Source organism: Microcaecilia unicolor, chromosome 4, assembly GCF_901765095.1.
Source record: "Microcaecilia unicolor chromosome 4, aMicUni1.1, whole genome shotgun sequence".
Classification (NCBI taxonomy): domain Eukaryota; kingdom Metazoa; phylum Chordata; class Amphibia; order Gymnophiona; family Siphonopidae; genus Microcaecilia; species Microcaecilia unicolor.
This window is the reverse complement of record NC_044034.1, coordinates 77,732,584-77,759,785: the sequence shown is the minus strand read 5'-3', so window position 1 is coordinate 77,759,785 and position 27,202 is coordinate 77,732,584. Positions and strand designations below refer to the sequence as shown.

At 43.7% G+C, this 27,202-nt stretch overlaps 1 protein-coding gene across 1 annotated transcript in view; it reads right to left on the bottom strand.

The window, feature by feature from the left end:
- Positions 1-27,202, bottom strand: part of FRY (FRY microtubule binding protein) — a 449,190-nt gene that overhangs the window by 7,617 nt on the left and 414,371 nt on the right. Inside the window, 4 exon segments of the mRNA XM_030200365.1 lie at positions 7,176-7,259; positions 12,424-12,522; positions 19,912-20,061; positions 25,813-26,002. Of these exon segments, the coding sequence (XP_030056225.1) occupies positions 7,176-7,259; positions 12,424-12,522; positions 19,912-20,061; positions 25,813-26,002 (523 nt within the window).

Here is a 27,202-nt window from a genome sequence, read left to right as displayed (position 1 = left end):
CGCCCTCGCGTCAAATGTGATGACGTCAGAGGGCGGAACAGAGAGGGAAACGGAGTCGGAGTCACTGTCGGACGCTGCCGCCTGGAAATGAACATCGCGCGCACCAACCTCCACCCTCCCCCCCATCTCCACTGCTGCTCCCGCCCTCCTCTGCATCGGGCCCCCTGCACTGACCTGACAGCGCCTCTCACCTCCGTGTGAAAGTGCTGCAGGCAGCAGCAGAGCGATCTGCTGCTCCCTGCAGCGTTTTCACACGGAGGTGAGAGGCGCTGTCAGGTCAGTGCAGGGGGCCCGGCACGGAGGGGGGAGGGAGCGGCGGCGAGGAGGGTAGCTGGAAATCTCGCCTGTTTTTACGGGCTTAACGGCTAGTCTGCTGTAAGGAGTACTATCCATTAATGCTGCTGTCCCAGTAACACAGTAATTATTAGAGATATGCATTTCTTTGATATTACATGGGAACTGTCAACATTAAGTCCCATGTTGCTTTAACCTAAATTAGGAAAACAAAACAAAACCAAGGAACACTATTTTGCAGTGGTGAGTATTCTTTTCACAACAGTGCTCACTACTGATGACAATGTCCCAGAACAACAACAAAAAAAAAAAAACCCCCACACACACACACACACACAAAATTAGCCAGTGCACACCTCTAATAATTATACCATACAATCATTAATAGGATGTTTTATCAAAATAGTGGCAAAAATCAAGAAAACGAGACTAGGTTAATCTATACATTTTTGTGTATGGTGTACAGCGTTGCATATGCCTTGTAGCGCTATAGAAATGATAAGTAGTAGTAGTAGTAGTAATCCTGGTGGTCTGAAGGATTTAAGGGGTGGCTAATGTCATGGTATGTTCTACACAGCACAAAATACAAGCACAGTTTGAAAACATTTTGATCTGCCTGATGCTAATGCATAATAAATGCAGGTATTGGGTTAAAATACACAGCTCCTTCCGTCCTGCAGTACTAGTTTAAAATATACAGCGATTTCTGTACCTGCAAGTACTTGGATAAAATACACAGGTCCTTCTATACCTGTTGATACTTGGGTAGACTAAACAGCTTCTTTTCTACCTGCATTTCTTTAGCTGTCACCTTTCTCAATTTCATTTTGAAATTTGGCTTAAGAATGCAATTTTTAAACCCATGCCTAGGAGCAAAGTCCACAGATACAGTGTACCTATGGATTTTGTATCTAATTTTCAAGGGGAAAATATGTGCTTAACATAGCACCAGAAACATCTCCCCTCAATCGAATAAAAACATGTATGGACTGTGGAATCTTTACCTGGATTTAAATCAAGTAAACAAATAGTTTTTATTGAGAACAAACTTGACAGGCAATTTACCATCTTGAAACTGCCTTCTCAGAGGACAAGTTTGAAAACTATTAACTTCAGTAAAAAGTATTTTACCATCTTAATCATCTTTCTGAAAACTGCTGCTCCTCAACGCAGCTAACAAGACACATTTATGTGGAGAATTTTCATGGAGGAAGGAGGTGCGTTTTGGATGGAGGAAAATAGTTAAGATCATATTTTCAACTCCACGCATTATTTTCCATCAGAAAATGCCTTCAGAAAAAGGACTACCAAAAATAGTCAATCCTTATCAATAAAAAATACAGGGAGATTCAGAAAGGGATCACACACTGTGGAATTCACCAATAACGGATTTTAGATAAGAAAAGGAAAACGTCAAGGAGACTTCCATATAGGCTGTTACCACAGCTGAGCCGTTATTTTTCAGTGAGTCTAGCGGTAACAAAGGCTCACTTCCTAGCTCTATACATCATCAAGACTCCTCATAATCTGACCCTTTCCAATATTTTATTGATATTTTACTTTGTTTACTAATTAATTCAAAATTAATTCAAAATTTGTGTGAATAAACCTTAATGAAAATCCATATACTTCTAACTCTAAGGACCCATATATCCCAAAATTCAAAAAAGATTTAAAAAAAAATATATAAATGAAACATTTATTTATTTTTTTAAAAATATATAAATGAAACAATTATGCATTTTGTGCCTCAGAAAAAGGAGGTGAAAATGTCTGGGTGAATATTATATATGTGGCAAGTATCAAAGCCAAAGAATAAGGCAACTTGGGCAAAGTTCACAGGTAAAAAGTGCTACACTCTGCCCATCTGGTTGACTGCTGTATTCCAAACCGGAGAACAGGGTTGAAATGCCATCCACTGGCTGCAGTGGAGTATTAATTGGCAGGAAAAGCACACCGTAACAAACTGTTCCTTCCCATGATTATGACAGAAAATTGTTATGCTTCAGGAAGAGCATAAAACTCACCCTTTCCCTGTGTTATCAGAGCAACAGTCACCTCTAGATCTCATTTCATATTTCAGCTACATAATCAACTTTTACTGCAATAAAACACCTTCTAGGTTTGGCTATAACTACTTAGAAATAGCCGCCAATGAATAGCTATTGTATTTTACAACCTTGCTGGCCAGCTTCATGAAATCACAGCATTATTTTGGTACACAGAGTTTAAGACCCTACACAATATCTTAAATACTTAACACAGTCTAGCACTGGCAATAAGGTACATCTTTCATATTCAAAGAAAAATGATCCAGAAGTAAAATCCCACATGGTTCAATAATCTGCTTAGTAAAATAAAGGAAAAGGTAGGGAATAAATGAACAGAAGGTAAGAAGCAACAGCGGATACAAGTTGACCTCTTGACAGATAAAGAATATTCAAGAACTGTAACTTACTGCAAGAGATTCCATTTGCTACCCAGCAAGCATGGCATAGGGAGAGAAAGAAGGAGAAAGAAAAGTATAGCACATCAGTGAAACACATGCAGTAAGAAGTACAGCTCAATGGTAAGCAGCACTGACTTTCCTAGTTCAACCTGCTATGGCTGAAAATAGACCACATAGACAGCAAAGTGTAGTGGGTCACTGCACTTCGCTCTCTGCAAGTTCTCATCTGTGTTGCTGATTATCTCTGTTTTGCCTGTTCTGAAAATAGACCACTTCAAATACCCTCATCCATCCCTTTTCTATAAAGAATCTTAATCATAATATTAAGCAGGTGCTCATGTTTAACCAGTAGACAATCTGAGATTCTGGAGGTGTGATTGTTTTCTTTTCTACATATTTTTTGGCGTTCTTTTCTTTTTTTTTTCCATATGTTTTAACTATTTTGTAAATTGTTTTGATATGTTAAAAAGGATGATCAAGTACAAATAAACATAAACATTATGAGGGTCTCAAGGTCCCTGATGTCTAGTGGGAGCAGGAGTAATGCCCATTTGCTCCTGTAACTTCCATGCCCCAAATTCAAAATGGTACCCTCGACCCCTAGAGTGAATCTTGAGGTACAATGGGACCCCAGTAAAAGTCAGGGTAGTGGGATCACGGGTTTGAGGGGTATGCAGGATAATTTTGTGGGTTGTCATGGGAGAAAATGATGGGGGGGGGGGGGGGAATCAGGTTGAGGAAATTGATAATGTGACTGTTGGTCAGATTGGATGAATCATGCAGGTTTTTATCTGTCATCATTTACAATGCTACTAGATGTCATCGGGGGCATTGGATGCTGTATGATGCTTTGGGGTGGATTGCTGTTTTGGTGGGGTGATGGGGGTGTGCATGGAGAATGGAAGCAGCGATTTTAAAAAAGCTGATCCCATGAACATGTGAGGTGCAGCTGCATGTTTTTCTCCATGTTCATCTCAAAAGGGGGACCATCAACATGCAGTCTTGCATGTCCTTACATGTACTTTACATGAGGCTCCATGTTCAACAGAACCAGGGGAATTGTGAACGTCCCATCTCCATGTCGTATCTAAAACTGGGCTTCACATGTTTCCAAAACATGTTGGCAGAATGTTCCTGGTAATGCTTTCAATATCTCAGTAGCAGTGAACGGTCTCAGCCCCTTTGGCTTTCATTTTAAAACAGCAATATTATCAAAATTAATACTAACTCTATAGATTTTTCTTCTGATCTTTTTTTTCTCTCTTAATATTGTGTTATTTTTTTTGAAGGGAAGTTCCAAAGCTACAGTGCGCTATATGTAGAAATGGATAATTTGAGATACCCTCCCCTTAAGTGCATAAAAAGTATCAGGTAGATATTCAAAGCGATTTAATGGGCCAGAAACGGCTCCTGGCTGGTTAATCGCCTGTTCAGGGATAACCGCTAATCTTCAGAAGCATTTAACTGGTTAGTGCTGCTGAAAATAACCGGTTAGCACCAAACTGAAAACCAGCTATTTTGGGGACCTTCCAGGGACAGAGCCAGCATTTGGCCGGTTAAGTACTAATATTCACCACTTAACTGACCAGGTTAAGTGCTGAATATTAGCACAAAAGTCAGTCCTATCTTTATGTGGTAACCCATAGCTGGTTAAGAGCTAAATATCGCACTTAACTGGAAGTCAGCAAAATGCTGATCAACACCGGCTGAACATTGGGCTCTATGAGCATAGTTGTACAATGTGTGTATTTTACCTACCTTTATAAAAGGCATTTCCAGGGCAGGAGTGCAACATGTGCACTTCTCTATTTTAAACGGACGCACACTGCTTTGGTTAGATAAATTACCTGTAGTAAAAGGAATTACTGCCTAAAGTAGCCTACACTAAGTATTTCCCCTTAGTGGCACAACATGGAGAAAACAAATTGGTACATCAGGCCCTTGGTTGGAGTTTCTGTGGTGTTTAGCCACAACGCCTCCTGATTACTGGTGAAACAAAAACTGCCTGGTGAATTCAGTTTTGTGAGGAAGTATAACATCTGGAACGTGGAAGAGATAGGAGCAGGAAATGGCCCTGCTGCTACAGAAGCAGTGGCGTAACCACAGGTGGGCCTGGGTGGGCCAGGGCCCACCTACTTTTGGACTCAGGCCCACCCAAAATTGTGACACTCTTGCTCTAGCTGGTGGGGATTTTCTCTCTTTGGGCAGCCAGTGCTCTTCCAAATGTCAGCCAGCAGCACTTGCCTTGAGCTGACGCCGAGACTGCCCCTTCTGCACATACTCAGTTTTTGTACATGCAAAAGCAATGAGCATGCACAGCCTGCCGGCAACAGCATCATTTTGAGGCAAGTGCTGTTGGCTGCTGTTTGGAAGAGTGCTGGCTGCTTGAGGAGGAGGAGGAGGAGGAAATCTTCAACTGGCAGGGTTTGAGGATCCCCACCAGCTAAAGATTTTAATATTTGGGGTTTGTGGGCAGGGAGGAGTGGAGAGAGGAGCAAACCGGAGGGGGCCCAGGGGAGGAACAAATTCCATGCCCGCCCACCTTGGGCACAGGCCCATCCAAAATTGGCCATCTGGCTATGCCCCTGTATAACAGAAGAGAATCAAGCGAGTGCCTAACAGAAAGGAGGACAGGCTGAGTTGCAGACCAGGACAGCCACGTGGAAAGCAAAGACAACCGCTGCTATTCCAGGATTATTTGCACCCAATAAAGTCACAGTCCGGATGAAGCCAGATATGACACACTGTTTTGGGCATGCCTGAAACAAATGCAGCCTAACTTCTATACAATATATGAAACCAATTTGGATATATTAGGCCTTAGGCACTTAGCTGCATTCAACTTGAACATAACAGAACACAGTAACATAATGTTGGCAGATAAAGACCTGCACAGTCCATCCAGTCTGCCATTTGAACCTGGCACTCTGCACATGTTCCACTTTTGCGTGATTAAACTCTGGTATACTTAATCTCTGTCTCTCCTTCACAATTTTGGGGCACAGAACTTAGAAGTCTGCCCAGCATTAATCTTATTTCTCAAACTCTGAACCTGCCGTCAAAGCTCACTCCAGTTATGAGGTCATTTAAGTTTTGTTTTAATTGGATTCCATCCTTTTTCTATGTAGTGTTCCTCTGTGTTTGTCCTGTGCATTCTTGAATTCCATCACCGTTTTTGTCTTCACAAACTCCCGCGGGAAGGCATTCCAGGCATCCGCCACCCTTTCTGTGCAAAAGTATTTCCTGCCATTGCTCCTAAGTCTCCCACCCTGCAACCTCAAACTCATGACCTCTAGTTCTACTGCTTTTCCCTCTCTGAAAAAGATTGTTTGCATTAGATTAGAAAATCTTTGGTGCAACAGATGTGTAAGTTACTTATATTTCTTTTCAAATGCATCTACTAGTGTGTGCTTCCATCCTGTTCTCTGGGAACACCACAGCTGGTTGGGTTTTCTGGATATCCATAACAAATAAATTTCAATGTATGAAGAATTTTCTTTAGTTTTAAAAATTGTTAAAGGCTTTTTTTGTTTAGTGTTTAGACAAATTGAACATTTACTCTTAGCAAAATTGGAGGTGATGATAGTGGACAGTATAAGAATAGCCTTATACTGTAAATTTTGTTTTTATTTTATTGTCGTTCTTGTCTTTGAGAAACTAACTATTGTATATGTATCATCATTACCAGTATAGGACAGCGCAGGTTATAAATCTTTTAAAGAAATACGTAAATAAATACATAAATGGGCAGGAGATTAGTTTGTACATGACGGAGCCTCATTATACGCAAACTGACATCATACAATTCATTGTGGATAGCCTGAAAACCTAACTGGCTGTGGGGTCTCCAGGACAGGTCTGAGAAGCTCTGGCTAGGAGTTTATTGTATATTCCATGTTACACAAATACTTACATAATCATTATGGTACTGAATAGCATATCTTACTATTTCGCAGAATACGAATACCAAATATGAATAATGGGAATTGAGCTTTAACAAAACAAATAATAAAAGAAGCAATGTGAAATCAGAGATCAAGTGTTTATTTCATAAGGATTAAGCACAGTAGAGCCCCGGATTACTCGTATTCAGATTTAAATCACTATTCAGCTGAATAAGAATAATGTATTTGGGGCACTATTCGGGGCCGAATCAAATACGAATGTTTGGTACAGCCCTAGATTACTATAAAACTGTAAAACTACAGAGCAACTTAGTCCAGGATTAAGAATCATGTCCTAAGCAAGATCAGGCGAGTCCATGCTGACCTGTGCTAGAACTTCCCTGTGCTTAACACTAGCATTGACCTTACAAATGAAGATAAAAAGATCTCTCTTCCTCCCATTACTTAGGCAAGCTGTGCTTAAAATTAAACAACTAATTAGCTGTATCACTGCATTAACAACACTGCCTGTTGTAGGTATACCTTACCTTCTCTTCTGAGTCCCCCGGCTGACATGTAATGACTCCATCTCTTGAGCCCCCAGCGAAGGTCGCCTTGCAGCTTGTTAGCCACTGTGATCAGAAAAAGAGACAGATGGACTGAAGGTGTGTGGATTCAAAGCAATGTTTGTTTTAAATAAATGTAAAACTGTGCATTGGCGAATGAGACTGTATACACACTAGTAACAGTCTCATTTATAGCATGCTGTCTTAAATGAAATGATGTTAGAAAATCTTCAGTGCAGCACATGGATCTAGTATATTCAATTGTGACAAAACAGAAGATTTTTAAGCCTGCAAAACAGCCTTAATTAATTTTTGAAGTGTATTTTTCCTATTGGCCAGCAGGTGGTGTTTCCTTACTTTAAAGCTGTTACAGAGAAATGACTGTTCTTTCTTTAGTCTAACACCGATAGGAAGTAAGATGCAGTATACTTTTGAAAACTTGATCTGGGCTGATCTGCTCAGGAGCTCAATTCATCTAGGATGCACTGGCTTTTGCCCCAGTCTTAGCCAGGGAGAAGAGAGAGAAAGATCTCTTTGCTGAGGCCCTGTGAACAGTTATATTTGATAACCTGTGAGCAGCTATATATCCTGAACTCCCCAGGTACTATTTAGATAGATAGTGTCATAATTGATCCATATTTCAGTTACCTGTTATTGCTTTGCTGATTGCATCTTTTCTGTTCATTGTTCTAATTTTTCATGACAATAAACTTTTTTAGTTTATTACCTCAGCTTGTCTGGACTAAGAATTCTGGTGCTTTGTGTGTTGGGTCTGCAAGTACTTTCCAGGAACTGTGGGACCACTGGAGTGTGGCCCCAGTAACCTAGAAATCACTGGGAATAATTTGAGAGTGGGAGAGGTGGTTGGGACCCAGTGAGTGAGAAGAGGGTGCTAGTGTAGAGCACAAGTGGCAGGTGCAGGTGGACCTGAGCTGTGCTGGGGATAGACCCTCTAAGTGGCCGCGGGCTAGCCCCAGGCGGGTGGCTAGGCATTCTGTGACACCAATTAAAATGTAATACTCGTGGAATTGATATTTTGCCCAACATAACACCAGTAACTAGAAGGCTTAGGGGGAGGGGGCAGACACTGGTTTGTTTGGCCCCGCCAGCTAAAAAAGATATTCTGCTGCCACTGATTACACAGAAAATTATTGAGCTGACAATGAAATAAAGTACTGTGCTTTTCTATTCCATAAGAGGGAACCAGGGGCGTAGCCAACCCTCGCCGGGAGGGGGGGGGCCAGAGCCCGAGGTGGGGGGCACTGTTTAGCCGCCCCCCCCCCGAGCTGCCGCCGCCGCCACATTGGACCCCCCTGCCGGCGACCCCCTTGAACACACCTCCCACCACCAACCTTCCCCCGCCCGCCCCGCCATCGCATCAGATACCTTGTTTGCTGGTGGGGGTCCCCAAACCCCGCCATCCAAAGAGAGTCTTCTTCAGCGCCGGAGTAGCGCCTTCATTCAACGAAGTTCCTGGTGCGATCAGCTGTTTCGATGCCTTACGTCCGCACGGGGCTACATGCACGGTGCAGGACATAAAGCGTCGAAACAGCTGATCGCACCAGGAACTTCATTGAACGAAGGCGCTCCTCCAGCGCTGAAGAAGACTCTCTTCGGCTGGCGGGGTTCGGAGACCCCCGCCAGCAAACAAGGTATCTGAGGCAGCGGCGGGGCGGGCAGCGACGGTGGGGGAGGATTGGTGGCAGGAGGGGGGTTCAAGGGGATCATCGGCAGGGGCCAGGGCCAAATCTACGGGGGCCCAGGCCCCCTCAGGCCCCACGTAGCTACGCCACTGGAGGGAACTAAGAAAGTGAAAGGACCTTTAGGGCTAGATTCTGTATATGGTGCTGAAAAGTAGGCACAGAAAAAAATGATCACTATTCTATAAATGGCACTCTGAGTTGGGCACCGTTTACAGAATAGCGTTTGGCGCAGATCAGGTGTATTCCATAATAATGCACATGTTTTTTGAAACGCCCATTCCACGCCCCCCCTTTTCAGTCACGTGCATTAGAATTTAAGGGCACCATGTTATAGAATAGAACATTGTGAACGTAAATTCTAATTAAAGCCAATTAGTGCTGCCAATTGGTTAAACACCAATTATCGGCACCAATTGGTTTATTACTCAAGTTGTGTGCACAATTTGGCCATGCAGCCAAATTATCATACACAACTTAAAGCACCATTTATAGAATTTGGGGAATAGCGTGCAAATGCGAAGGGAACATACACATGGAGGGAGCTTGAGCAAGATATGAGCGGGGCTACCACTTAACGTGTGTAACTTACAGAATAGTGTAAGTTCCATGTGTCCCTGCCAGTCTATGGCTGGTGTAACTGTGGGCACATAAAACGCAAGGGGCCTGGCGATACCAAGATATGGGAGTGTTCTATAATGGAACAGGCTCTCACCGTGCCCACTTATAGAATTACCCCCATGTGCATATATACTTCTATTCTAAACAATTATGTGCATAACTGGGTGTGTAAATGTTACCATCTACTTTATAGACTTACTCCTTTACCCTTTGCACATGCAGAAAAATAGCTAGTTGTGCAGGAGCGTACAGATGTACGAAGAAGGTGCACTGAAAGACATTACCTACTTTTTATGCAGTCTGAAGGGCATCTCCAGGGCAATAATCTGGTTGGAGCTGAGACGCTGTGTGCACTTTTATAAAATTCATACACACAGACATTGCATTTACATCTACCACAGAACAGGTGTAAATCTGTGTCGCAGCATTTAGGCAGTATTGGTGATTATTGCAGAAATCTAGTTATAAAACAGGACCCTTTTTATGTTCATTATTATGAAATTACCTCCCTTTCCTCCCTTCTCTGTGCCTTTGTTTAGCACTGCTTACACCTGGGATGTGCTATACAAAGCATGATAACAATCATCGTAACAATAGTTGCACAGACATCAATGACTTAGTAAGAAATGCATAGCTGTGAGCAATTTTCCAAGTAAAAAAGGCATGTGATTCTAATGTGCTGGCAAACCTAGAAGAGTTGGGATTTCTTTCAAACAAAAACAGACTTCAGCCTTTGGATAACATCACCCCAGCAATTTTTAAAACTCAAAAATACATAAATGCATCTTCCTTGCTCCATTTGTAGTGGGAATCAAAACATAGGGGCCCTTTTACTAAACTGTGCTCTCAAAAGTGGCTAGCGCTATTTATAGCGTGTGGGTTTCCTGTGTGCTACGGCCACTTTTAGTGTGGTGGTGAAATGGCTGCTTTGTATATTTTCCTGTAATGGCCACGTGCTATTTTCCCAAATTAGCATGTGAAATATAAGCACAGTGATCAAAAGCAACCTGCTAGCGTGCTCAGGAAATAAAGCACAACGTTATAAATCCTTTAGGGTGGAGGAAAAAGAGCCTCAGTTAAGGCCGAAACTGCGGACTAACTTGGATCGGCAGAGTTCGAACATCGGCTCACTCAAAAAAACCCTCCAAATTCCAATTATTTAGTTGTGTAATTCTTCTCTTGTAATCTCTTTTTACTGTTATTTTTATCTTGTTCACTTTTTCTCATATCAACCTGAGCAAAAATAGCAGGTACGGATAACATCTGCATCTGTACCCATCATTTTTATGGCATGAAGCGAGCATTAGAGAGACTGAGGGAGATATCTTATTTTTGGACCATCCCAACGGGGGACCCATTTCACGTCTGCTTCTTCAGGGGAAGTCCTGGAACAGTCTTGTACTCAGGTGAAACCGCAAAGCGGGTTGCTTCTGATCACTGTGCTTATATTTTGAGTGGAAACCACTGTTAGTGATCCTTTTCTTCACTGAAATTTTTGATACTGCCAATTAGCACATGACCATTACTACCACCTATTTATGAGGCAGTAAGGGCTTCTGTGCTAAGTGGGCAGTGCATGGTAATGTACCAGTGCTACCTGATTAGCACAGGAAAATACTGAAGTGGAAGAATACTAAATACCAACAGTTGACGGGTACGCTGGTGGCTTGAACTTTGCAGCTCTTTACTAGCATCGTTTCTACCAATCAGATGCTGTTCTTATTTGGCGGGCACACCAGCATATTGAACTTTGTAGCTTTTACTAGCAGCGATTCCATGATATTATTATAATTCTCCTTTGAGCAGAATAAGGTTAGAAGATTCAGAAGTGTTCTCCTGATGAAGGCTTTTACTCCGAAACACGGCCTGTGTGGAGGACACCTTGTTTATTTTGGAAGAATAAACAGTTTTTGCCTTACCAATCCTGGTATTTAGTATTCTTCCACTTCAACGTTTTCCTAATGTTTTTTTTCCTGTGGAAGCCCTTGGTTTTCCTGTTTCTTGGACCTGATTAGCGCAGGACATGCCTACTCTCAGCCCATAGACACACCTCCTGTGCCAAAAAATGCAAACTATTTTTTGGTGTGCTAATCGGGACACTACCACGGGACACCTCAGTGCGTCCCGCAGTTTAGTAAAAGGGCTGCATAAATAAAGAAGGACAAAACAACCATCTGCAATTCTGATTATGTAATGATTCGGGGGCCCTTTTAACAGTCAAATCTGGGTTTACAGTGTTCTAATGCAGGGCTTTCCTACATGCTAAACCCAGATTTACCGTGGCATATTTTAGGGCCTTTTCTGGGTTCTTTTTTGCATTAGTATGTGGTACCTGCAAAAAATTAGTGAAGGAGCATTTACCACTCCTATTTAGGAGGTGCTAAAGGCTTCCACGTTAACCCAGTGTTATCCAGTTACCATGCGCTAATCCTAAGGCATGGGAATGCCCATTCTCTGCCTATGACACACCCCTTCAAAAAAGTATTTTAAAAAAAATAGATAACATGCACTAATAGGCAAAGTACCACTAAATGCTTTAGCATGTTTTCGACAGCCTATTGGCGTATGATAAAGGCAACGCCCTTTAGTAAAAGGACCCTTAAACTAGTGCTATGCAAAACAGAAGAGAGAAGCTATGGAAGGTTGAAGCTATAATAATCTGAACTATTAAATTTGTATTCTGAGAAAGCTGACATGCAAAAAATCACATACAAGAATAAGTAATCATGCGACAGAGACGACAAGCTCCTAGCTATCCAACCAATGGATTTTCATGCTGCCAAAAACTATCATAGGCCAAACATCTTCACATATTTGACCATTTCTGTGGCTCAAAAATTCTGCAGAACATAGGCCAAAAAAACTAATGAGCAAGGAGTTGCACTGGAGGAATAGGAAAGTGGGCTTACGGAGACAGTGGCTTCTTTTCTGTTGTTGTAGGTATCCAGATATTCCTGCAGCTCTAGAACACTGAACTTCAGCTTCTCAAGAAGACCGCAGGACAGGAGCTGCAGGCAGAGCAAAGGACAGATACAAATATTATACTTACAATCTACTCACAAGTCAGTCTTCATCCTAAGCAGTTTACAAAGGAACAATTCACATTCTGATTATCTTCCTCAGGAGTGTAGACGAGCTGACTTGATCAGAGGATGGATTTCAACCTAGGAACTGATGTTATGAAGTTATGCTACAACCATTAATGGCATGTCTGGCAGCAGCACCATGTGACTAGACCTCAAGAAATTCTACTATTAAATAACTTTCACTCTCATATTTTTATTATATTTGAGGCAAAATTATGTGTTAGACATTTTTGAAATATCTTTCTACTTATTATTCTTTAGCTGTTTTAGTCTAATTTTATTGTGCATGTTTATTGTAACCTTTCTAGTAATAGATTGATAGATAAGATTAAAATATTTTAATCATAGTAGTAAGTGATAGTAGAACTGAAGAAAAACAGCTAGAACCCCCCCCCCCCTAATAAAATACTGTGATTTACAAACTGAAGAGCAAAGACTTTGGAGGAAAAATTGAATGGTATTACCAATTGTGATTGGAGTTCTAGGAACAATACCAACTGGATCTCAAAATACTTGGAGATTTTATATTTAAAAGACATTACTCCATCAATTTTGGAAAAAAAAACCCCAAACTACCCTACTCAGAACAGCATACATTTTGTGCAGATTCCCAGGTCCTTGGGGCCTTAAAGGTTTAATGCTCTTTAAGAAATGCACCACATCTGGATGATATGCCAAGGCTTTACACTGGACCAACCCCTAATAACAAGATGAGACTGCAATCTGCATCCTCAGAGGGGCCAATGTCATCTTGCAAAAAAAAAAAAAAAAAATTTGTTTTAATCCAGAATCTCCTGAACCAAGGCTCCTACAGTAACCACCTGTCACTGTCAAACAATCTGCCACACTCTAACATAGGCTAGAAAAGAATAGAAGTGGACCTCTTTCTGGAATGCAAAAGCATCTCAATCACCCAACTTAAGTAAATTCTCTTCCACAATCTTGCCTGCTCAATAGGCATGCCATTAGAGAGTACTGAACTGGATCCTGCATCCCTATCAGTCCTTGGAATAGCAGGTTTTCCAAACTGGGAACCTCAATGGCCCCACTCTCATCAATCTCACCAGATCACCGTACCCAGGATCTTCTCAACCAAACAGAGATCACTTGCACCCCCTTAACCTGGTGATTTCCTATTCTTTATATTACTCTGTCCATCAACAGCCAAGACAGAAACCTATTCAACAGGCCAAACTGGGGAAAGGCTGTACCAAGACATCTATCTCCTTAATTCAGCGGTCTCTCCTTTCACCAAGAATCTTAGAACCTTTGTGTTGCTGGTTGTGCCATGAGATCATGGGAAGCCCCCAGCACCATACAATGTATGTGAAGGCTTTCTCAACCAGGCTTCATTCCCTGGAATTCAACATTTTCTGACTACATGTGTCACCAACAGGTCTGCCAAATGACTCTCTGCCCATCTTTTCAGCCACCTGCAAGCTCTTGGTCCTGCCCTGATGATTTACATAAGCCATTGCCATCACATTTTCTGAGAGCATCCTGACCACCTTGCCCTGGATGAAGGCAATAGGGGCCTGAGAGCCAATCAGATGGCTCTTGCTTCCAACTTGTTGGTCAACCATGCTGCTTCCTCTGCCAACCAGAGGCCTTGAGTCACCATCCCTTGACAATGTGCTCCCTGACACTTGAGGCTGGTATCTGTTATATTCACCGTCCAGTCCAATTCTTCAGACTCATTCCTCTCTATAGAAATGTGAAGCTGAAGCCACCATTCTAGACTATTCTTTGCCTCCAATGGCAGACTCAAACATGCATTGCAGTTTGAGGCAGCTATTGCAGCAAAGACCCTCACTCATGGCACCACCTTCAGGGGCACTACCATCGATCCCAGTAACCGGAGGTAATTCCATGCTTGCAATTTTGATCTGCTAAGGAGATTCCCTCAGCTTTTGTGCCATCAAAGATTTGAAGAACACTCGTCCTTTCCACATATCAAACATGCTTCCAAATACTCCAAGGACTGAAATGGCAGCAACTTGCTCTTGACTACCCAATTCCAGCTTCTGGAGGAACTGGACTACCCTGGACGTCACCATCTTGCTTTCCTAAAAGAACTTAGATCAGCCAATCATCTAATTAGGGATGGACTAAAATCCCTTCCTTTCTCAAGATCACCGCCACTACCACTATCACCTTGGAGAAGGTCATGGATGCTGTTACAAGGCCGAATGGGAGAGAGCATAACTGGAAATGTTGACCTAGAATGGCAAAACAGAGGAAATGCTGATGTCTCTGCTGGATAGGAATGTGGAGGTAAACCTCTGACAAATCCAGAGATGCTAAGAACTCCCCTTGGTGCAACGCTACTATTATGGACCTCAGAGTCCATATCCAGAAATGAGGCACTCTGAAGGCCCTGTTCATCTGAGATCCAAAATAGGCTGGCAGGTATCCTCCTCCATTGGAACCACAAAATTGAGTACCAGGCCAAGCCACGCTCCCCCAGGAAAACAGGGATCACTGCCTTCAACAGAATTAATTGTTGCAAGGTCTCCCAGACCACCACTGCAGCTTTCAACTGCAAGTGGCGAGGGAACTCAACGAAACCTTCTGGTAGAAGTGGAGCAAATTTTAGGGTGTAACCTTCCTGAATAACTGAGTGCCCACTGGCCTGAGGTAACCCGGGTTCACCTCCAGTAAAACTTTCTTAACCAACCTCCTATTGCTAACACCGGAATGTGGACTTCCAAGGATTCATTGGGACCCTCGGGATGACCCTAGCCTAACTGGTCCCCCTTCTCTTCCACCATGCTGACCTTAATAAAAGTACTGACCTTTCTGTAGAAATTATTCCTCTGGGAGCCTTTCACATGTCCCGAACAATACTTCCTTGCCACTTTAAAGCAGCATTGGAAGAAAAAAAACTGCCCCAGACCTTCTGGCTAATTCTCTAGCAGATGAGGAACTTTCAATGCTTCCAAACTCTTAAGCAGCTTCTTCAAGTTTTCTCCAAACAAGTTTCATTTTAAAACGAAGCCTGCTGAGCTCCATCTACAGCCCCAACTATACAACCAGAGAAGCCCCCGGGCTGACAACTTGGAGAGCCATTTCTTTAGCCAATGCCCTAATGAGATCATATAGGCCTCCTCAAGGAAGGCTGAGCTCATCACATTTCTGTCCAAGTCCACTCAAGCTGACTTCACTTCCACAGAAGACTGCTCTACCCACCTGAGACACTCCCTGGCCACATAATCTCCACAGACCACCACCTGTAAAGAGCTAGCACATCAAAGGCTCACTTCAACAGAGATTTCATTCATGTGGGGTTTTCAGGGCTGTGTTCCCTTCCACTGAGATAGTGTCTTCTTGGTCACTGCCGACATTACTGCATCTACGCCAGGTAGCCACAGAATCTCTTTCTCCTCAGCCAGGATATAATATGGCCTGATAATAGACTGTCCTATCTTGAAAGCTGCATCCAGGGCTTCTTATTCGGTCTGCATCATGTCCTTAATGGTCATATGCGTGGAAAAAGTTCTGGAGGGCTTTATGATACCTTCAAATACAGGATCTGCCAACTGGGTGGCTACCAGTGGTTGCTCCTCCAAGAGTTTCTGAACGGTCATCACCTGAGAAATTGTGATTAGCTCTTCCCTAAAATATCCTCACCACAGAGATGGCCACCCCCAGGGGAAATTTTGGCTCTCTCCAATCCTCCTCTGGATCTCTGTCTCTAAACTCTGACAGCTTTTTGATGGGTTCCTGGAAGACCTTTGACTCCTTAGACCAGTGTTTCCCAAGTCGGTCCTGAAGTATCCCTTGCCAGTCAGGTTTTCAGGATATCAACAATGAATATGCAAAAAAGAGATTTGCATATAATGGAGGGAGTGTATGCAAATCAGTTTCACACATATTCATGGTGGATATCCTGAAAACTTGACTGGCAAGGGGATATTTCAGAGCTGACTTGGGACACACTTCCTTAGAGTGTACCTCTGCCAGGTCTACATCCCAAGCTAGTCTCTGTCTCTTAGGATCCACTGGTTTCTCTTTGGTGATGTCAGTTTATGAAGTCACAGCCTGGGTGCCTGCCTTCTTCATGTAGAACACCTTGTGCATTAAAAGCACAAATTCCCAGGAGAAGCCAACCCCCCAGGAAAGTCTCTTGTCCTGTTGTCAGCCTGCCCGGATAACTCAAATATCTAAGCTGCAATGAGCACTGGAGGGCCTGAAACAGCATGGGTCATATCTAAGACAGTGGCAGGTTCTGCCAAAACTGGGATCTCTGCTATCTCAGAGGTCTGCCTCACTCTGAGCCCCTTCTCTTCCATCTGCTTTCCATCTGATTCACCCACTGCTGCTGTGACATGTCCCCTACCTCAACGCAAGCGGCGTACTCGGGCTGCGCGTGGTCCCATTGACACGCACACTTCACTGGCACAGCCCTGAGCCATGTGTGTGTAATTCTTCTCTGGCTGCAGGCTCCTTGATTGCTTTGCTTCCATACACCTGGGTCTACTCTCTCTCTGCCTGGCTTCCAGGCTCCTTGATTGCTTTGCTTCCACGCACCTGAGTCTGCTCTCTCTCTGCCTGGCTTCCTTTGCTTCTCTCCTATTGGTCTTCTGGTTCCTCCTTACCCTGCTCTTGTCCTATGGCTGTGCTCCTTTTCCCTGCTGTTCCCTGCTGATGTCAGACGCCAGCACTTTATCAGCTGAGCTCCTCCTGGACTCCATGCGTCAGCTTCTACTTTGGTAGGTGTTACTTGCTCAGTAGTGTGCTTCTTCTCTACTTTGTCCCTCGTTGCTGACTTTGCTTGTGCCTGGATTACTCTCTTGCCTGCTGCCTGTCTACTAACTTTGCCTGTACCTGGATTACTCTCTTGACCTGCTGCCTGCCTACTAAATTTGCCTGTACCTGGATTACTCTCTTGACCTGCTGCCTGCCTACTGACTTTGCCCGTACCTGGATTACTCTCTTGTCTGTTGTTTGCCTATTGACATTGCCTATACCTGGATTACTCCCCTGCCTGCTGCCTGCCTGTTAACATTCCCTGTTCTTGGATTACTCCCTTGCCTGCTGCCTGCCTATTGACTTTGCCTGTACCTGGATCACTCTCTTGCCTGCTGCCTGTCTGGCCGTTACGTTCACCACTCTGCTCCCTGCTCTGTCTCATAAGTCCTGCAGGCTGCCCGCACCTAGGGGCTCAACCTCTGGGGAATGGCGGTCAGCGCAGGTGAAACCCGGGGTTGTCCGGCCGCCAAGTGGAACCTGGTCCGAGTACCGGGCTCAGCAGCGCTCTACTTGGTACAAGAACTCACAAGTCTGACATGCTGCGGGCCCTCAGTGTGCCTCCTCACACGTGTGGTACCTACTGCTGGCAGATACCCCACTATGGTGGCTGCTACATGCTGCGGTCTCTCAGGCTGCACTGTCATTATGCTGGACTGGCCTCCAGAGACACTCCCAGCAAGAAACTCTGAAACACCCACCCTTAAATCGAGGCTTTGAAGTTCCCTGCTGCCTGATCTCAGCAATGCCTTTGCTCGCTTTAAAATACTCCCCCCCCCCACCATAGAAGTGAAAGGAAGCCAAAGTACAAACCAGTACTATCCCAAGGGCCACTAGCCCAAGGCAGGGGTAGGAAGGAGGTAAGGGACACTGCCACCTGGGTCTAGCACCCCTGAGGCATATGGACTCAAACCCCTTGCATTTCACAGGCTTAGAAAAAAATTCCTTTAACTTTAATATATATTATTTTAATCCTGAAATCAGCCCAACACAACATCTAGGGCTGCATAGGATACCACCTGTATCATCTGCTGGAGAATGGCTGGTGCAGGGCTACACAGGTTACCTATAGGTTTAATTTCTTGCTAGTTGTTCTCTGTCTCCATCTACTGCTAGGAATGCATAAACCCATATGTCTGGACTGGTCTGGGGGGGGGATGATAAGGAACCATAACTTCACATTATTGCAAAAATATTAAATGCTCTCAGGAGCTGTACTTAAATATTTTGCCATAATATCCTAAGTAAATAAAGCAGGCACTTTACTTTTTGGCTCATTTGCATATATTTCCATTGCCTGAAACTAAACACAAGTAAGCACATATATTTGGGCACTATCCAATGCAGTTTAGTCTGTTGGCCTCTTTATGAACAGAAAAAGACTATGAGTACTTATGTTGCATTCAATATGTAATTGGATCCCTTTCTGCTGAAGCAGACATACAAACTCTGCATTAACTGAGCCCTAGGGTTATTCCAGTACCTTCCTTTCTTGTTAACACATTCACAGTATTCTCACCTGTGAATTTTAAGGCAACATAACTGACAAGTTTCCCCATCACCTGAAAAAATATTATTTTGCATGTTTGTTTCAGAGACGGGGAAATGGTAGAACTAGAGGTCATGAGTTGAGGCTGCGGGGTGGGAGATTTAGGAGCAACGTCAGGAAATGCTTTTTCACGGAAAGAGTGGTGAATGCCTGGAATGCCCTCCTTTGGGAGGTTATTAAGACAAAAACAGTGACAGAATTCAAGAATGCATTGGATAAACACAGAGGATCACTATATAGAAAAAGTATGGACTACAATTAAAGTATAACTTAAATGACCTCATAGCTGGAATGAGCTTTGGCGGCAGATTCAGAGGTTGGGAATGCCGGGCAGACTTCTATAGAATGGGAACCCTAAATGGCAAAAACAGATCAGGATCAAGGTTGGAATGGGTTCTGATGGTAATTCCAGTAGTTGGGAAGTAGGTCTGGTGCTGGGACGACTTTTATGGTCTGCACCCCAAAAACTGGCTGGAAGAAATAGAGATAAGTATACCAGAGTTTAATCATGAAGAAGTAAAACCAGCGCAGAGTGCCATATTCAACTCTGGTACCTTGTTGGGCAGACTGGATGAACTGTGTAGGCCTTTATCTGCTGACGTTTACTAGGTTACATAGTTTTAGCATACTGCATCATTTGCCAGCTGCTGTAGCCAATGGTAATCTAAAATGAGAAATGGAGGAACAGGAAAGCTAGACTTCCCTGCAGCACTGACGAGTATGTCAGGGCTGCCCCCTCCTAAAATACAACTTGGTCTCCAATTAAACAAATCTGATCGAGCAGGATGGCTCTAGGTTCCCTGAGCCACTGAAAGCTGTAAATACCATGTTCATGGCTAAAATTCATGGCCACAGCCATCCCTACCATTGAGTGACATTTTTTCCCACACGGTCCTGCTTCTCTGCCCCACTTTTCAGAGAGGCAAACCAGACCCTGCAATGAGTCTCTGCACATGGCCCTACATCCCTGCCCATGGTTTAGGCAAGTCACTGTAGTACAGAAATCTACTCACCGTTTCAGCATCTACAAAAAGGGTTGGACATTCTGAGCACGTCGTCAGCATCTGGGATGAGCTCACAAATTTTGACCCTATTCCTCGAAGGCTGTCACCAAGGTAACCTGCAGCATCACAGGTCAGGAAACAGAATCTTTTCTGGATACTCTGAAACACAAAATAATAGCCATCAAGATAATCTAGTCAGATAATCTGCCAGAGAAGCAGGATATTTTTCTAGCAAAAAAGGTGCCAGTACTCAAATGCTAGGCCACCCTTAAGGGGTGGGGTGATCACTGAGGGATCAACCCCACAATAGCCAGTCCCCCTGCAACCAGTTATAGAATCTATGACAAAGCAGAATCGGTGTGTAGAGCCTGAGCTCTTTCATTAAAACTTGGGGACCATGGGTCAGTTTTAGCATACAATGGAAAAGGTGCCGGTACTCAGTACCCCAAGTACCCCCTCAAAAAAAGCCCTGCAGAGAAGTATCCAATGTGCTCTGCAATCCTTTCAAGTAGGTCCCATTGTTATATTACACCATATCATACAATCAATTAAAATACATATCTAGTTTTATAAATACTGTTAATATAAATCAGTGAGGAGATAAAACAAGAATTAACAAATTTATGGCACAGAACAAAACTGTCAGGGCGAGGAGGACAGGAAAGGAAGTCTAGTTTTAAGTCAGATACACATGCTGAAAAGACAGTGTTCCCCACCCGAGTTTCATCTACTACAAATCTTGACATTTTACATTTTTATGTGGGAAAAGCTGACCTACCACTCTAGAGCTATAGGAACTTATTACAGAATGTTTCTCTCCAAGGACATTTTCTTTCTACTTCTCAACAAACTGAGGGCCAGATGCACAAAGCTTACCTTGCTATTAACGTTTGCTTTAGACTAGTTCTATCCACTGGACCACAACCCCCCCCCCCCCCGAATCTTGTTTTCTTTATTTCCCTGGTGGTCAAGTGGACCCTGAACCCCCCAATTTTTTTTAAACTCCCCCCCCCCTTCGCGACCCTGAAACCTTTTTTAAAAGGTTTCCCTGGTGGTCCAGTGGACCAAACCCCTTCCCCTGTGCAGGCACACACCACCCCTCCTTCTTGCACCCAACCCACACCCACACCCCCACCCCTTCCTGTACCTTTACAATAAGGTGGAGGCAGGAGAGCAGGAGCAATGGCTCCTTCCTCCTGCCTGGAACAAAATGGCGGCACCCAGGGCCTGCCCAGTGCATTCTGAGATGCACTGGGCAGGGCTAAACACCATATAAGGGAAAAAAACAACTTATGCATGTTATTTCATAGGTTAATGTACATTAAATCAATTTAACAGACATTACATAGTAACATAGTAGATGACGGCAGAAAAAGACCTGCACAGACCATCTAGTCTGCCCAACAAGATAAACTCATATGTGCTACTTCTTGTGTATACCTTACCTTGATTTGTATCTGCCATTTTCAGGACACAGACCGTAGAAGTCTTGCCTAGAACTAGCCCCATTTTCAGGACACAGACCATAGAAGTCTTGCCCAGAACTAGCCCCACCACCCAAACACCAGCCCCGCCTCCCAATCTCGGCTAAGCTTCTGAGGATCCATTCCTTCTGCACAGGATTCTTTTATGTTTATCCCACGCATGCTTGAATTCCGCTACCGTTTTCATCTCCACCACCTCCCGCGGGAGTGCATTCCAAGTATCTACCACTCTCTCCGTGAAAAAATACTTCCTGACATTTTTCTTGAGTCTGCCCCCCTTCACTCTCATATCATGTCCTCTCGTTCTACCGCCCTCCCATCTCCGGAAAAGGTTCGTTTTCGGTTCGATAACAGACATTAAATTGTTTAAGGCACATTAATGAACTGAACACACAACCTACTGAATACGATCAGAACTTCTGCTGGTATCACTCTGATAAGTGTGAAATAGAACTGTAGCATGAACAAATCAAGAGATATCCCTGAGGATATTTTCAAAAACATGGAGATGGAGCAATAGGAAGAGAAACACACCTCTTATTTAAAAACAAAACAAACAAATAAAAAACAAAACAAATTAAACACACACATACACACACACACACACACACACACACACATCAAAGAACCTCCCAAGAGGAAATATCTTTGACAAAAAAGTGATAAGCCGAAGAGGGGTGAAAGTAAAGCTAAGAACCAGGCAAGTTTGTATGTCTTTGATAAACTGATTTATACATGCTGGTGGCTGGAAGTGTATATCATAAGTTGCTTCAAATGATTCTGTATAAATGAATCCCTCAGAAGAGCACCACAATTAAACTGGCAAGCTTTGGTTATTACTGCTGTCTGCATCTTACTCTTCATGTGCACACACGTTTTATTTACTTACTAGTAAAAAAAGGCCCGTTTCGGTAGGAAATGAAACGGGTGCTAGCAAGGTAATTCCACAACCCTCTCTCGCTGTCTCGCTCTGTCCCCTGCGAGACCCACGCCCCCCTCCCTTCCTTCCAGTTCAAGGCCTCCTCACGCCCCTCTCACCGAGTTCCAGACTCCACCCTCCCTCCGATTTCAACACCCCCCTCCGCGACCCTCTCGACCCCCCCCTTTCCGGCGAAAACCCTCCCCTGACTATGCTGTCACGTACCTGTGCTGATGGGGGATCCCAACCCCCGACAGCCGAAGTCCTCTTCTCGTCTGCGCCAGCGTTGTTTGCTTACTGAATCTGATCAACTTTCTGTGCGTGCGTCTGATGTCAGACACACGCACAAAAACTTGATCAGTTCATTCTTCAAGCAACGCCGCGCAGTCAAGAAGCGGACTTTGGCTGTTGGGGGTTGGGGTCCCCTGTCAGCACAGGTATGCGATGGCGGCGGGGGAGGGTTTTTGGCGGAAAGGGGGGGGGGGGGGTCGAGAGTGTCGCGGCAGGGGGGGTCCAGGGGTCAGTAACGCAAAAGGGGGGTGTTGAAATCGGAGGGAGGGTGCAGTGTGGATCTCGGTTGGAGGGGCGTGAGGGGGCCTTGAACAGGGAGGGAGGGAGGGAGTGACATGTGTGTGTGTGTGGGTGGGGGGGGTGTACACGTGCTTCGGGTGGGGGGAGGGGGGTGTTTGATGTGCTTGGGGGGTGATTTGGTGATGTGCCGGGGGGGGGGGGGGGATTGTGGTGTCACGCTTGCAGTTTTTTGTTGCGCCGCTCTCTGTCACTTGCTCCGAAGTGGCAGGGAGCGATGCACTGACAGCTGATTCCCAGGCAGGGGGGGGAGTAACTCCTCCCCTTGCCTTTGAATCAGCTGTGAGTGACGTCATCCGGGCTTCGGAGCCTAGCTCAGGAGGCACGGACACAGGCAGTCCCACATTAGAACGCTGATGGTCAGAATTATTATATAGGATCAGTTAATGGGATGATGGTGCTCTCCGGGAGAGCTCTTAAAATGTGAAACACCCTGGCAGTAGTGATACAATTCCTCTGCGGTTATTAGTTGGTGGTTTGTTATATTTTGTTGTACCTTGTCTTTGAGGAAGTGGAATTCTTCCAACATCACTCAAATAGTCAAAACAGCTAGAATGTACTGGTGCAGCAAGAACAATGGCTCTGACGTTCCATACAGGCGGAGGATGGAGGCCTGGCATTTGAACAATTTCAGGAAATCTTCAGTGGAGCTGAAACATATACAGAGCGCACAAGGGACTGCACAGCCAAAGCAAACAGACTGTAGAGTGCAGATTGTTAGCTCTGGGAAAAAAAAGACTTGTGTGCTCCTTCAAAATAAAAATGCTGCAGCACAACATCAGGGTACTTCAAGATTAAGGGGGTCTTTTCCTAAGGTGTGCTAGCGTTTTTAGCTGGCGCTGAACACTGAGATGCCATAGGAATATAATGGGCGTCCTAAATTGTTTGAAAATTCACTACTTCACTGTGGCAATTTCTTCATAACAATTTCATTCATTGAATTGTATGTTCTTGAGTGGCTGTTGTCTCTTTCCTATCTGGCTTAATAAAGTTCCTTTAAATCTATATAATGAGGACTTAAGTGTTATTATTCAATTTTGTTGATTATAATGTATAAATATTTCTTTGATACTTGTGAAGTTATAACACTTCTTATACAAGATTGTTCTTGGAAATGTAAGTTGAAATTGAAAAAAAAAAAAAAAAAAAAAGTTCCTTTAATTTGATGTTTTAGACTGTACACCGCTTAGATATGCAATAGCAGTACAAACAGTATAAAAGGTTCAGTAAATAAATGAATGAATGAATAAAATACTCTCCTGCTGTTCAAAATGCTGCCCTCACAAGAATTGCATCCAGCCATAGGAAGTTTAAATAATTGCCCGGTTCACAAGACCCTCCCACTTAGGTATTTCTGTCTAATCTACTTATTCCATACACATGCATGCCACTCTTCTCAACAGCATCTGCTCACTGTCCTTTCCTTTCGTCGTATATGACTCAGTGCCCTCCGAAACTCCTGCTTCACCATCTTCGTCCCCTCCCTTTGAATGCCCTTCTCCTTGAACCCTCTTTTAAAAGGTTTAAATGGCAAATGCTCAATATTATTAAAGGTATTTATCCCAAGGCTCACCTCTAATGCAGACCTCCGGGAGTGTTACCTTCGAGTATTACACAGGGCATACCTTTACCCAAGTACAGCTATATAAATCTGAACGGATACCAACCCGTGTGTGGTAAATGCTTGGGCTCCGATAACACTTTGTTTCATTCTTTTTGGGCCTGCCCTAAGATCAGACAAGCTTGGACTTCCATTAGCTGCTATCTGTCTACTCTTACAGGCAAGGTCATATTGCATTCACCAATTAGTTTACTTTTGGATAAACCGAAAGTTAACAGGGGGAATTCTAAGGGTGACACTCTCCTTATTCGTAAGCTTTGCTTAGCAGCACATAAATGTATTTTACAGTTTTGGACCCTTACCGAGCTGCCAGCTTATTGGACATGGAAGAATCAGGTGTACCAACTGCTGGTGTGGGAAGTGAAAGACTCTCTATAACGCAAAAAGCGATTTTTGATGGTTTGGGATAGCTATATTCAAAAAATGACACAACATGGGAGAAATCTCCTTTTCAACTCTCTGTAAATGGCATGGAGCGTGTTCATTATGCTTCATTTGGGGGGGGGGAGGGGGAGTTCCACCTTTACTTTTATTGTATTTTCTCGTTTAATCACTGGAAGCCTAAGAGTCCAGGCTGAAGGTGATAGCTTTATCGACTTTTGGGCTGCAGAAGAGGGAAGGGATAAATGTGTGAAATGGTGAGCTTACATATTACCGTTACCGGCGTTAGCCGATTTCGGTCTGAACAAATAAACATTTTTCATTTTCTAGAGAAAGTCATAAAAAGTTTGAAAGTTTTTGACGGCTAACCATTCACATACAGTGCTAGAGGTATCATGTATATGTTAACAATGGTATTTACAACAGCAGGTACAACAAGCCAGGTCCCCTGATCAGATTTTTAATGCCTTCATCATTTGCAAACCTAGAACAGGAGTGTCACAACAAGTTTCACTGCCCTGACTGTTCAACAGTGGTGGCACATTCAGGCTTCAGTTTCTTCCTAGGATATTTCATGAGAAAGTCAAATGCAATTGAGGAGCTTTGAAATAGATCTGCGATAAAAAAAATATCATTGTAACAAAATGTAGAAATTAGGTTGATTCTTTCCAGAACTGTGATGAGGTAACAGAATGACCACTGCCCTATGCAAGTCGGTTCCCTGTGATGTAACAGAACGACCATTGTTTATGCGTGTTGGTTCCTGAAACAATCATCCTAAGTCCCAGTGTTAGTTAGCTAGTTATTTTTACAGTGTAGTAAGAGTGCTAGAGTAGATCTATGGAACAATCCTGAAGGTCTTGTTCTCATAGCATGGCTTATTTCATCTGACTGGCTTGCGGACTAACCATGCTTACCTTAAACAAGGAGGAGAAGACATGAAATGTGTACACTGCACAGGAGCCATCAGAGTCGGACATAAGCTGGTTTATGTGGCTGTGCCAGGCTTCCTCTGCATCATCACATGCTGCCGGCTGAAAGGCAGCAAGGATGGCAGAGAAGAATGGTGAAGGAGGGGGAGTGGCACTTCTGTCACCGTCCCCAAAGCTGGAAAACAGAGGCAAAACACAAGGAGTTTTACATCAGATCTGAAACATTCGGCATGCTAAAGATTATTATAAGAAAATCAACTTTAATCTGAATGACAAACATTTGTAAAACATTGCACAAGAGGCTCTGGTTTTCAAAACAAATATCCTGTTAAAAGCACTGATGGCCCTGCAGTTGCATGAAGGGCAATTCTATAACCAGGCGTTCAAGGGTGTGAGCTTCTTTGAGCACGTAAATGCACAAAGGATTAGCACTTACACCTATAAGCACTATTCTGTAAGGGCACGTGTAAATGGCATAACACAGAAATGAACTGCCACGGGGTGTACACTTGGGTGGAGAAATGGGCAGGACACGGGCATCCTCCCACTTACGCATGTAGCTTATAGAATATTGTAAAAGTTACGTACGCCTTTGCTGCATTTAGGTGTGTCCAGTTACACTGGCTCTATGGCTGGTGTAACTGTATAATCCTAAATATAAAGGGCATCAGTGAGGGTTATGCTAATATTCGATAATGGAATCTGTGCGTCTAGCTGCCGTTACAGAATACACTCTCACTGTGTGGCATCAGGACACCCAACAGGAAACCCTCACTTACAGAATTGCCCCAATTGTGTGCTACCATGAAGAACAAGTTCAGTTTCCAGATCCGATTTCTTTTATTCCTCCTCCCGCAAAGAAGGATTTCAGAGCCCTAGCAAAACACGAACAACTACTGGCCATCTCAAGCGCCCATTAGTGCCCGATTCTGAAAGGAATTTCACTTCTTAGGCACAATGGCTGGACAAAACCAGGATAGAGAGGCTACATAGTGAGATGGGAACAAAACTCTAAGGGCCCTGTTTACTAAGCCGTGTTAACTAATATCTAGAAAAAATAGGGAGATTCAAATATCAGGCATCAAAAATAGGCAATACTGGTTCAAAACACTCATAAAAGCCGTGTTAACATCTTTTAACGCTCGTTAACCATGTACGTGCCTACAATATCCCTATAGGCACCTACACGGTTAGCATGCACTAATTGCAGGTGCGTTAAAAACGCTAACGCGCCTTAGTAAACAGGGCTCTAAATTTAGGACATGCGGTGCAAGCCAGCAAGTTCTTTTTCAGTAGATGTGTACAGGAGTGGAGTAGGGCTGTTTATGTGTGTATTTTATAATTATGCATTAACATTTATACCTGCTCTTGAGCA